Source organism: Podarcis raffonei, chromosome 9 (assembly GCF_027172205.1).
Source record: "Podarcis raffonei isolate rPodRaf1 chromosome 9, rPodRaf1.pri, whole genome shotgun sequence".
In the NCBI taxonomy this organism is placed as follows: domain Eukaryota; kingdom Metazoa; phylum Chordata; class Lepidosauria; order Squamata; family Lacertidae; genus Podarcis; species Podarcis raffonei.
Genome location: NC_070610.1, coordinates 8,516,916 through 8,529,641, shown reverse-complemented (window position 1 = coordinate 8,529,641; position 12,726 = coordinate 8,516,916). Strand labels below are relative to the sequence as shown.

The 12,726-nt window shown below is 43.4% G+C and overlaps 1 protein-coding gene across 8 annotated transcripts in view; it reads left to right on the top strand.

Annotated features, from left to right (window-relative positions):
* Positions 1 to 12,726, top strand: part of LDB2 (LIM domain binding 2) — a 239,770-nt gene that overhangs the window by 181,019 nt on the left and 46,025 nt on the right. For all 8 annotated transcript variants that reach the window (XM_053402737.1, XM_053402735.1, XM_053402736.1 and 5 more), the window contains exon 4: positions 11,463 to 11,585. In XM_053402737.1, coding sequence (XP_053258712.1) covers positions 11,463 to 11,585 — 123 coding nt within the window. The remainder of the gene's footprint in view (positions 1 to 11,462; positions 11,586 to 12,726) is intronic.

Here is a 12,726-nt window from a genome sequence, read left to right as displayed (position 1 = left end):
AGCATTGTTAAAACTGTAATAACAGCCCGTGTGCATAGCTGAAATATACTTTTCCCTCCTGCGCATTTGAATCAACAGTCTGTGTCTCAGTCTTGGACATAACACCAGTGATCAATTTATGTTCCTTTACCTTATAAAAAGTAAAGGAGCACGTTACTTTTATGAATTTACACAAACCATTTATCAAATAAGGATTTGGGGCAGATATAGGAAACTCTAAGCAATAAAAACTGAAGGTCAGGAAAGAATTTATTACTTTGTAAAATTTACATTTTGTGCAATAATAATAATAAAAATAATAAAGCTAAAGTGATGCTGTTCTCCCTCCTGGTGGTGGAAGTTGCAGAATCCTTGACAATTAAGCAAGACAAAGAAGGGGTTAAAAAGCTACTGGTTAGTTTGAGAAATGTTCTTTTTTAGTTTTCTTTCTTTTTTTCCCTGGCCTAGTCTGGAGTTGCCACGTGATCTCCTGAATGCCTGCCAGCCTCTTTCTTGTTGATCCTCCAGAGACCATCTGTGCTGGGGGCATTGATTAGAGTGTGTCTGCCGGGATTACATCTTTTCTGTTGCCATGCCAACTAATCAGCTGATTTTGGTTACCACAGAAACAAAATGTCAGAGCTCACAGCACGGTAACATGAATGCAGCACAACAGAGAATGTTTTCTTAATTGGAGACCTTTTCATTTTGGATTTTATAGGAAAGGCAGCTTTGGGGGCAGGGAAGGAAGGCAGTTTCGAGTGAGATTTTGGCTTAATTGATTAGAGAGAAATAGTTTGGTTTAGAATTAGAAAATTAGAAAGTTAAATATCGTCACATAGTGTGTTTGTTAGCTGTTACGATCTGTGAGTGTATGTGGTCTCTTTAAAAATGGTCATACTTGAAATCATACACATGGGCATGATCCATTGATTTTTAATGTAGGTTTGCCACAACCCAGAGCTTGTATTTCTTTTAAATCTGTGAGTTTACAGTAACTGTTGGGACAGGAGACAGAACTAGGTCTCATCACTGGGTGGGTACAAAGGAAGAGCCGGAAAACCAATATCCACATTCACTATTGTGACTCACATCCTTTACCAGAACCTGTCTTTAATGAATTTCTGGTCCTTTCAAAAACCAACCTAAACTAGCAGGCACCGCCACATTTAACAAATTCTGGCAAGTTAATAACATGTGACCATATGAGCCTGAAATTTACTTTCTTACTAAATACAGCAAGAGAAACTCATTGAACGGACTTTTAGGGTATACATGATGACAACTACAGAGGGAAAAGCTTATAAGGTTTTCAGAAAATTGCATTTTATACTTTCCTAGATAATGTCTCGTTAAAGGAAAGTCCCAGAACACATGAGCTCTGGGTTTTAAACAGTATGTTAATGGTATTCAAACTACAGAGAGATCAGCCATTGCGCTGAAACTTTAGACACTAAACAAAATGTACCATTAAAAAAAAAACCGTGGAGAAATTGTGGATCATTTTCTAACAGTGGCTTTGTGCAAAATGCAAGTGCTGCTTCTTACACAGGGCCTAGCCAATTTCTCCTTACCTATCGCAGCTCCCAGAGGGACGTGGGTGGCGCTGTGGGTTAAACCACAGAGCCTAGGACTTGCCGATCAGAAGGTCGGCGGTTCGAATCCCCGCAATGGGGTGAGCTCCCCCGGGACCCTTGCTCGGTCCCTGCTCCTGCCAACCTAGCAGTTCGAAAGCACGTCAAAGTGCAAGTAGATAAATAGGTACCGCTCTGGCGGGAAGGTAAATGGCGTTTCTGTGCGCTGCTCTGGTCCGCCAGAAGCGGCTTAGTCATGCTGGCTTCCGCAGACTTCCGGAGGCGGCGCCATCGGCAATGGCGGATTCCCTCTAGTCTGGAGGGAGAAGCTCCGCGGAAATCGGGTCTTGCCGCTACAGCGAAGCGGGGACCCTCTTGAAAATCACAGGCGGGTGAAGCCTGTGACCGTGGGACTCGGCGGGCACCTTTAGCGCCCCCCCAAATCGCGAGGGAACCCTGCGAGGGGGTCTGGAGCGTAATGGGGAGATCGGCGCGGTGCTGAGAGTCAATTGCTCTTTCCGTGGAGTGAAGCCGCGCAGCTGTTGCCGGAGAGCGCTGACCTTTTTCCTGTGACAATTCGGTTATTAAACAACTACCCGTGAGTAGGTGAAGTTTTAAAGATTGGGATTAAAGGGGGAAAAGGGACTAATTTGGCACTGAAGCGGGAAGGTGTAAACAGGAAGTCCGCCTTCCGCTTTCTGTATACAGATCAAAGCAAAGACTGTTTAAGCTAAGACCTGGAGAGTTGCGTTTTAAGCCTTAAATCCGAACGTCAAAGCAAAAGAATTCCCTCCCTGAATTGCAGGAGAGGGGAGGGAAGAGAGGAAAGTAATTTATTCGCCTGCAAAAAAAAGACAAGAAGGAGAGAAAAGGGAATAAAGACCACCACTTAATCCCTGGGAACGGATTGCCAGGATCATTAGAACTGTTGTACTGAGAGTTGCACTATTTATGGACAATGTAACTTTTTGACAGCTAGCTCTGCAAGGGAGATACTTGTTAAAGGGCTTCTTTGGACTTGAAACTGTTGCCTATTTTGTTGAAGAGGGACTTTGGAAAAGTTGGAAAAGATATTCTATTGCAATACTATTGACTGTTATTGTGTCCCCCAGAGGAACACTGAAATTGATACAACTATTTGGGGAATTTTCCACTCTCAACTAGCTTGGGAATTTCCACTGCAAAACAAGCCTTGGCTGTGGGATTGACCTTGATTCTCAGACAAAGTGTAATGGAAGAAAAAGTAACAAGATCGGGTAAGGTCAGATTACAGCAGACCAGTGCAGTATCCCAGCAGCGTAGAGCATCTGCTTCCGGCCCTCCTGTACCACAGGGGGAAGATCTTGTACAAGCTGGATCAAAAGGAATGGCCTCTGAAGAGGGATTTACTTCAGTATTAAACAAAATCTATGAAACATTGGAAAAATTAAGCAAACAAGTTACTGAAGCGACAACTAAAATTGACCAGAATACTTCTAGCATTAACAATTTGGGGCAGAAGGTGAACTCCAATACAGAATCCATTGAAAAACTGCTGCAAGAATCTACTTCTAATTGAAAGACAGCAGAGGAAGCAAGGGAAAAAGCAGCGGCTGTAGAGGAAAAAATAACACCGATATGCAAACAGCTTGGGGACCATCAGTCGCTTTTGTCCATGATTGAACTGAGGGAGAAACAGACTAATCTGAGGATCAGGGCGGTCCCTGAACTTGAAAAAGACAGCCTAAGTGATTTTCTTACACAGGAATTTGCAGGCTTTGGGAACCTGGATGACAAGCAAGATTTTAAGATAGTAAGTGCTTTTAGACTTGGAAGAGGAGGGAGAAAGAACAGGTCGAGAGACTGTCTGATTACCCTCCGATCAAAAGAGGAGAGAGACAAAATACTGAGTCTGCACTTCCAGAAGACCTTGGAAATAAACGATTCAAGAGTGGAGATATTCAAGGACATTCCGAAATATCTTTTGGACCTTAGGTCTAATTACGGAGATTTGGTGGCCCTGTTGAGAGGAAATAGAACCATTTTTAGGTGGGAATTCCCCCAAGGCCTATCCTTTTCCTTTAAAGGGAAAAAGTTTAAAATAAGATCAGTGGAAGATAAAGAAAAATTCTTGAGAGAACACGAAGAAGACCTGCAAAAAGAAGTTGTAGAAGAGCTAAGAGCTTTAAAACCAGGAGTACTAGACATAGTACCACCACCTTTGGGATTGGACAAGTTAGAAAAAGTGATACCACCGTCAGGACAAGAGGAATTATTGGGAGCAGTTGGAGGAAAGTAGAATAAATACACCATGTCTCTGCAATTATTAAGTTGGAACATTCATGGATTTAACTCCCCGGAGAAGAGGAGGAAAGTTTTTCATTTATTGAAAAAGGAACAATTGGACTTAATTTGCTTACAGGAAACACATGTGATAAGGCTACACAGGAAAGTATTGATTAATAAAAGATTGGGTCAAGAGTTTATTTCATCGGATAAGGTTAAAAAGAGAGGAGTTGTTATTTATGCAAAGAAGAGCCTATCACCGAAATTCGTTTTTAAAGATGACCAAGGAAGATTTGTGGCAATCGAAATTCAACCACAAGGAGAAAAATTTTTAATAGTAGGAGTTTATGCACCAAATGAGGGAAAATCTGAATTTTTTAAAGAAATTGCATGAGACATTGTTAGACTATATGGATTACAACATTATTATGATGGGACATAGGAATGGAGTGGTATCTACAAATATGGACAAGTCGCAGAGACAGGTTGTAACTAAAGATGGCAGACTACCAAAAACCTTTTTTGAACTGACTGACAATATGGACTTGATTGACATTTGGAGAATTAAGAACCCCTTAGGAAGAGAGGGAACATTCTTCTCTGAAGCCAAAATGACATGGACAAGAATTGACCAAATATGGATAACTAGAGGACTGGCACCCAAGACTCAAAAAGTGGAAATTTGCCCAAAAACTTGCTCCGACCATAATGCTGTGAAAATGGAGATGAAACTAAAACCAATCGGTTCCTTCAGATGGAGGATGAATGACACCTTGTTTAGAGATCAAGAGGTTATCAAGAAGGCCCAAAAAACCTTGAGAGACTATTTTGAGATAAATTTGAATACTATTACTGAAAAAAGAATAATTTGGGACGCAACTAAAGCAGTTATGAGGGGGTTTCTGATTCAACAGAATACAATAAAGAAGAGAGCCCAAAATGAGAAAAAAGATAAAATTTTGGAAAAAATAAAAGAGGGTGAGAAGAAACTAAGAGCGAAACCAAAGTCACAAGAGATTCTGAGAGACATAAAGTTATATCAAGTGCAATATATGAAGATGATGAATCAGGAAATTGAATGGAAAATCAAACAAATGAGACAAAGGACATTTGAATCAGCTAACAAATGTGGAAAATTGTTAGCTTGGCAAATGAAAAAAAGACAAAAGCTCAATACTATCACTAATTTGGAAGTGGAAGGAAAGAACATTCAGAATCCAGTGGAAATTAGAAAATGCTTCCAGAGGTATTTTAAACAGTTATATACTCAAGGGCCACAGAAAGAGTTGGATATAGACCAATTATTAAAAACAAATGGATTACAAAAAATCTCTCAAGAAAACAAGATAATGTTGAACCACAAAATTACAGAACAGGAGGTAGAAGGTGCCATTCAGAATATGCAGTTGGGTAAATCTCCAGGGCCGGATGGCTTAACCTCAAAATACTATAGATCTTTGAAAGATTGGCTAATTCAACCACTAAAGGAGGTCTGTAATGGAATTTTGGAGGGGGGGGGAAGCGCCAGAGTCGTGGAAGGAAGCTTATATTACGCTTATACCGAAAACTGAGTCTGAAAAGACACAACTTAAGAACTACCGCCCCATATCCCTGCTCAATGTGGATTACAAAATATTTGCTGATATTTTGGCTAATAGATTAAAAAAAGTATTAGTGGAAGAGATACATAAGGACCAAAGCACATCAAGTGCAAGTAGATAAATAGGTACCGCTCTGGCGGGAAGGTAAATGGCGTTTCTGTGCGCTGCTCTGGTCCTCCAGAAGCGGCTTAGTCATGCTGGCCACATGACCCGGAAGCTGTACGCTGGCTCCCTCGGCCAATAAAGTGAGATGAGCGCCACAACCCCAGAATCGGTCACGACTGGACCTAATGGTCAGGGGTCCCTTTACCTTTTTTTATCGCAGCTCCCTGTGCAAAATCCTATACTATTCCAGAGGCTCCTCAACTGTCAGAGAGGACCAGGGTCAGAGGGGGGGGGGATGAATTTCTTGCTATGTCCTGTATAATATTTGTAGATATAAATAAAATTCACATCATGTCCAATGATTGTCACTGTTAAGCAACTAACATCTATCAGAATTACGAGCAAAAGCGATGGGAGTAAATTTTCCATCTAAATATTTGATGTGAAACTATGTAAAGTACATTTGGTCTGCTGAGTTATCTAGTCCAGTATCACCCAATGGCCAGCCAGTAAGCCCATGAACGATGCTCATGAAGGCTAAATCCCTGTCTCACTCAGTTGCCCACCAGGAAATGTATACTCAAAGGCATGCCTCTAAACCTGGAAATCCTGTTCAGCTGTCATGGCATATAGCTGTTGATAGACCTATCCTCCGATACAAAGCCATCAGATCTTGTGGCAGTGAATTCTGTAAGTTAATTATGCACAATATGAAAAAGTACTTTGTCTATTGAATCTACTGCCAGTCAATTCCGTAGTGTGTTCCTGAGTCCTAGAAGGTTAATCAAAGCTCAGATCTTTTGTCCAGTGTCCACCACTCATTTATAAATACCCTCTGCTCTTATGTATTTTATTACTATTCACTTACAGTATTCATAGCTTGCTCTTGATAGAATATTTCCAGTCCCAGGGCAGGGGACAAAGTAATAAAAAAAGAAACTGAGAAACATAACAATATACAACAATTAGGTAAAGGTAAAGGGACCCCTGACCATTAGGTCCAGTCGTGACTGACTCTGGGGTTGTGGCGCTCATCTCGATTGGCCGAGGGAGCCGGCGTACAGCTTCCGGGTCATGTGGCCAGCATGACTAAGCCGCTTCTGGCGAACCAAAGCAGTGCACAGAAACGTCATTAAGCTTCCCGCCAGAACGGTACCTATTTATCTACTTGCACTTGATGTGCTTTTGAACTGCTAGGTTGGCAGAAGCTGGGACAGAGCAACGGGAGCTCACCCCGTCACGGGGATTCGAACCACCGACCTTCTGATCGGCAAGCCCTAGGCTCAGTGGTTTAACCCACAGTGCCACCCGTGTCCCAGCTCATATAAACAGGTCCAATAAATAACAAATTGGCAATTCTGTCACAGGATAAGCAAGCAAACCTGTGATGACAATAATCAAATTTTCAATTAAAGCAAATAACTAGGTAAAAAAACAAGCACAAGATGAACAAACAGATTAAACAACCTATGGTCTTGGCAACAGCTCCCTCTCCATGTTTCATGTTTGGTAGCCCGTCCCTCTGTCCCTCGCACAAAGAAGGCCCCACTCTGAGCCAATGGACTCTCCCTCTGTGGCTTTTGAGAAACATAAAACTTTCACCCAAACTCTGCAGCTTATCCAGGCCTCATCCTGAGAGGTCTGAATGGTTGCCCACAAGCATCCACAGCAAGAAACTCCCACCTCTTGTCCATAGCAGGAACAGAACAAAAAACAGGCACACATACACAAGAAAAAATTGCAAACAATTGTGGCACATTTTTCCACCCTAGAAAAACTTTGCTAGCAAAGTCTCCTTGCTTTAACAACTCTTAAATATACGAGAGCCCTGTGCTCCTTAGCATCTGATCACGCTAGCCATCGTATAGAGTTGCTAGTTCCCCCGGACACTCAAGGGGCAGGAAACTAAGGGGTGCTGCTTCCTGGGTCAGGAAGGGGATCCTGGTGGTCAGGAGACAGAATGAACATGGGATTTAAGATAATTCTGCTTAGGCTGGTATTTAATCGTATCTTAATTTGGGGTGTCATATGCATCCCGACTCTTCTGCAGATGGATGGGTTTTATTTGTTAAATAATTAAAATAAAAACAGCCCTAGTATACAACAGTAGAGGAGAATTGCTTTGGGAACAAGCAAAATAAAAGCTCTGGGAAATACCTGAAGCCAAGCGAGCCCTGGGTTTGCTGTCAGAATCTGTCAGTGGAAGAACGCTGCCTCCTGTCCAAAGAGAACACTTTTATTCTTCCAAGGTAGCCATAATAGCAGAGCTGTGCTTTTGGGTACAGCACAGAGAGCTACTTACTGTATGAGCAGCAGCTACAGATTCCTTCCTGTTACAACACACATAAAAGTCACTTCTATTTTTATTTTATTTTATATATTTGTATACAGCCCTTCATCCAAGCATCTTGGGGCGGTTCGCAGAATAAAAATACACAGTAAAAACATAAAAACAAGGACCGAAACGAAACAAAGCAGTTCAAATTTCTTGGAGTTGCAGCTCATTCACACTGTTCTTGCTTCTGTTTGTGGTTCTCTTGCTCAAGGAGGGCATGTAACTTCAAGGAAGAAGACCCAATGACTGTCAGTGGATCCCCTCCTGAGGCACAGGCCATAGCAGACGTCAGCCCTAGTTCTAGAGCAGGGGTCAGCAAACTTTTTCAGCAGGGGGCTGGTCCACTGTCCCTCAGACCTTGTGGGGGGCCAGACTGTATTTTGAAGGGAGGGGGTGAACGAATTCCTATGCCCCACAAATAACCCAGAGATGCATTTTAAATAAAAACACACATTCTACTCATGTAAAAACACGCTGATTCCCAGACCGTCTGCGGGCCGGATTGAGAAGGCGATTGGGCAGGATCCGGCCCTGGGCCTTAGGTTGCCCGCCATGTTCTAGAGGCCTCCAGTCAAAGACTTGGAGGGACTGGCTTAATTTTTTTTCAAATAAGTATGTGAAATTTCATCCCGCCTCATCTCTGCAGCTCTTGGGCCTGTGTGGCTCTCTGTTTCCTCCTCTCATGCTGCTCTCACTAGTCTCACCCTCAGGACCACAGTCTCTTCCAATCCCTAGCTCTCTCTTTTCCTATGTCAAACAGTTTCCCTTTCCTGGTTGTCTTCCCAGGCTCCTAACCTAGGGCTAAGGTGCTTTTCTCCCCCTCCTTATGCTGACCAGTATAACTCTGTGGAGCTCAGCCAACAGTGACTAGAAACCCTTCTGCCTGCCCTACTGCTTTGTGCTATTAGGGCAAGTTGCTCCCAGAAACTTCATCAATATCATTACTACTACAGCTTTTAATGCAGATTTTTTAAAAATAAATAAATAAATCACACACACTGTAATGGCCAGATTAGTATACACCAGGCCTGTCCAAGCGGTCGATCATGATCTACCGGTCGATTGCGGCCTGTCCCTGGTTGAACCTGGTCTCTCTCCCCAATAAAAGCTCAAGAACTGGTCAATCCAATGGGTAGATCATTCCCAGTTTATTTATAGTGGGAGTAGATCACAGTCTCTTGGAAGTTGGACACCCCTGGTTTACACTAATTAAGAATATGTTTTTAAATATTGCCATAAACAACAGGAGTGCTTCTGTAAGATATAGGTAAAGGTAAAGGGACCCCTGACCACTAGGTCCAGTCGTGGCCGACTCTGGGGTTGCGGCTCTCATCTCGCTTTACTGGCTGAGGGAGCCGGCATACAGCTTCCGGGTTTCATGTGGCCAGCATGACTAAGCCGCTTCTGGAGAACCAGAGCAGCGCACGGAAATGCCGTTTATCTTCCCACCGGAGCGGTACCTATTTATCTACTTGCACTTTGACGTGCTTTCGAACTGCTAGGTGGGCAGGAGCTGGGACTGAGCAACGGGAGCTTACCCCGTCGCAGGGATTCGAACCACCGACCTACTGATTGGCAAGTCCTAGGCTCTGTGGTTTAACCCACAGCGCCACCTGCGTCCCTCCACAGCACCACCCGCGTCCCTTCTGTAAGATATGCTATTCTTAAATTACCAAATCAGGTTCCAGAATTTGTCAGGGCTCCAAAGTAAATAAATATTCCCTTTGATTATGTCCTCCTCTGAAATTCCCCACTTCCTGTTCCTGATCAGCCACTGGTTCTGCCCTAGAGCCACTTTGAAAAGCCAGCCCAGGACACACGAGAGAAAATGTGCCATCATTCCTTTCCTATATCCACAGGTCCCTCCAGACTCTTCTTTCGCCCCTCATTAGTTCCATGGTTCACCCATCTTACAATATCCCTCGCTATGAGGCATCTGACCTATAAAAGGATTATCTGTCGGGTATGCTATAAATTCTCCTCTGGCTCCAATTGTAATGTGGGAGAAGAATTCAGGGGCTCCACAGTACTCCTTTTTATGTGAATTAAGCATTGTGGTTTCCTGGTCTCAAAGGAAGCCCAAGCCTAGAGAGCTTTGAATGCAACTGCGAATACAAATCAGGCGGACAGAAATGTTTAAACAAAAAGAATCGGTGAAGGAAATTGGGGCTAAAACTTTTTCAAAATTGAGAAGCGATTGGTGTGCAATCCATTATACAAGCCCTGTGGCACCAGAAGAAGATGAGGAGGAACCCCCAAAAGGACAAAAAAAGGATTGAAAGATAAAACAGAAAGCAAAAAATAGATAATGGGAAGGATGAAAATAACTATCCGAAGAATGACTACTGAATGTGGCACATACCAGAGTAAACCTAACAACCACTTGGAAAGTGTAGAACTTTTATAGCTCAGCCTATTACATAAGATTGTTTAATGTCTATTACATAAAGAATACAGGACCCTCTGGTTCAGCAACTAGATATTATATTTGCACAATTGCAGCTGTTATCTAGAGTGAAAGGTGAACAGAGCAAAACAGATCTCTGGTTGGGAGCGATGGAATGCAAGCCCACCACCATATCTGAAGCCTTGCCACCCAGGTCAGCCAAGGCAGGAGGTGGGGTGGCTTTCATACATGGGTTTGCAGTGGCCGATTGGCCCAAGAATCCAGCTCCATGGGGGAATCCATTCTCTGAAACAGCCTATTGGGGGGCTGTCTGCTAGCCGCCACCAGTGACAGAACCACAGGCAGCACCTGCCATGGTGAAGTCCCCACTTCTCCTGTGGCGATCACACAGGGTCCCCGGACATTTCACCATCTATTGATCCCTGTGCCACCACTTGATTTCTTGCTGCCACCACCCAGGCCCTACCTGGTACAATACTGAGTCCAGTCAGGGTTAAATTGGAACATAAACTTCTGTTTATTTATTGCAGTTTAACAAGCGTGTGGTTTCATAAACGGTATCGGTCAATTACAATCATGGGGTGCCTATCCAGACCTAGAACTTCCGCTACCTGCTCTCCCTCACTAAACCACCTCTCAGATATTTACTCGTCTTCCTAGCTCCTAACTGTTCCTGACTCAGCTTATTTTACTACACTAACTCAACCTACCCACAGACTCTATCCCAATTTACTCTCACTCCAACCAACCACCCAACTCCCAACGAACTCCTCCCTTTGCCCCTCTCAGAGCTGGTTTTATAGTCCCTCTGACTCCACCTCCCTGGCTTCTGATTGGGTAACCTGTTTAACTATTTCACCTCCAGCGTCTCCACCATCAGCGCCAGGGGATTAGAATTGTGCCCTTTATGCCATTAATCAGCACCAGCCATTTTGGAGGGAAACAAAAAATAGGATTTAGATTGCACAGAGCTATAAAATCCACAGCCTGCTTATTTAATTGTTCATTCTTAATTCCTCTCTTTTTCCAGAGGGGATACAATTTCCCCAATAAAGCTGAATAACAAAAGTATATTGGCATTTACTTAGCCTGCTTAGGACTGTATTTTGTTTGGTTTCTTTTAGTTTTATAGAGGCTCCTCAAAGAAGTGTGTGTGTGTTTGTTTATTTTCCTTCCTTTTTCTTCATTTCTCCTAGGTGTGCACAGAAGGACGTCTTATCTTGGAATTTACATTTGATGACCTTATGAGAATAAAAACCTGGCACTTTACAATTAGACAATACAGAGAGTTAGTCCCTCGCAGTATTTTAGCCATGCATGTAAGTAATTGGCCAGAATTGCTTTTTTTTTTTAATCCATTAAATTTTGACTAACAATCCAAACCCACCATTTGCTGTCACAGCCAGTTATCTTAGAGTTATGCGCATTGTAAACAAGGATGTTATGTTGGTGTGTCACAAGCATTTGTGGATGTAAATAAGTAGACAGTGTCTCCCCAACTTAAGCTGATGCACACTTTCTTTCTGAATTAAATTCGGAGGCACATTTCTTATATCCATAAAAGTTATTTTTAAAGAGTAAAAATACGCCACCTTGGATTTTATTTTATTTTTACATTTTTGGGGCCTCCATCTGCACCATACCTTTAAAGTATACCACTTTAAACAGTTCCCTCAAAGAATCATGGGTAATGTAGTTTGTTAAGGGTGCTGAGACTGTTAGGACAACCCCTATTTGCCCCAGAGAGCTACAACCCCCATATTTCCCTGGGAAGGGGGGATTGATTGTCAAACCACTCTGAGCATTGTGAGCATAGTTAACAGACTACAGCTCCCATAATTCTTTGGGGAAGCCACAGCTATTTAAAGTATGGTTACCAGATTTTTTTTCAATGAATGTGGGGGCACTTTTTTTTTTAGCTGAGTAGCAACAGGGAGTCAGTAGTGGGGATGGTGAGGCAAAAGAACCTGGGCCCAAGCACACATGCATGGTGTATAAAGGTGCAAAGCCCTTCTTTTGCACCCTGTGAAACAAATGCACAGAGTTTTTTAAAAAAACTGGGCAACAGTCCCGAACCTTCCCCAATCTCGTGTCCCCTTTCTCTGCCACGTTTGCCCAGTTTTTTAAAAACTGCGCATTTATGTTTCACTGGGTGCGAAAGAAGGGCTTTGCGCCTTGCCTGGCAGAGAAACCATGCGCCTTGTGCCCCTCCTGGGCAATGGCCGCCCACCCACAACTCCTGAGCCTCCCCCGATCTGTCACAACGAAGGGGGAAGGGTCAGGAGATCTGTACATCCCGGTTCCCCTTTGGCAGTGTTGGCAGCAGCGAGCAGCTCCTGAAGCCAGCCAGAGCCAACTGCGCTACCAGGCTGGCTCCGGGCTGCTGAGGCTGCCGCTGCTACGTTTCCCGGTGGCAGATTTGCAAATCCAGGGACTGTCCCGGGGAACCGGGGACATCTG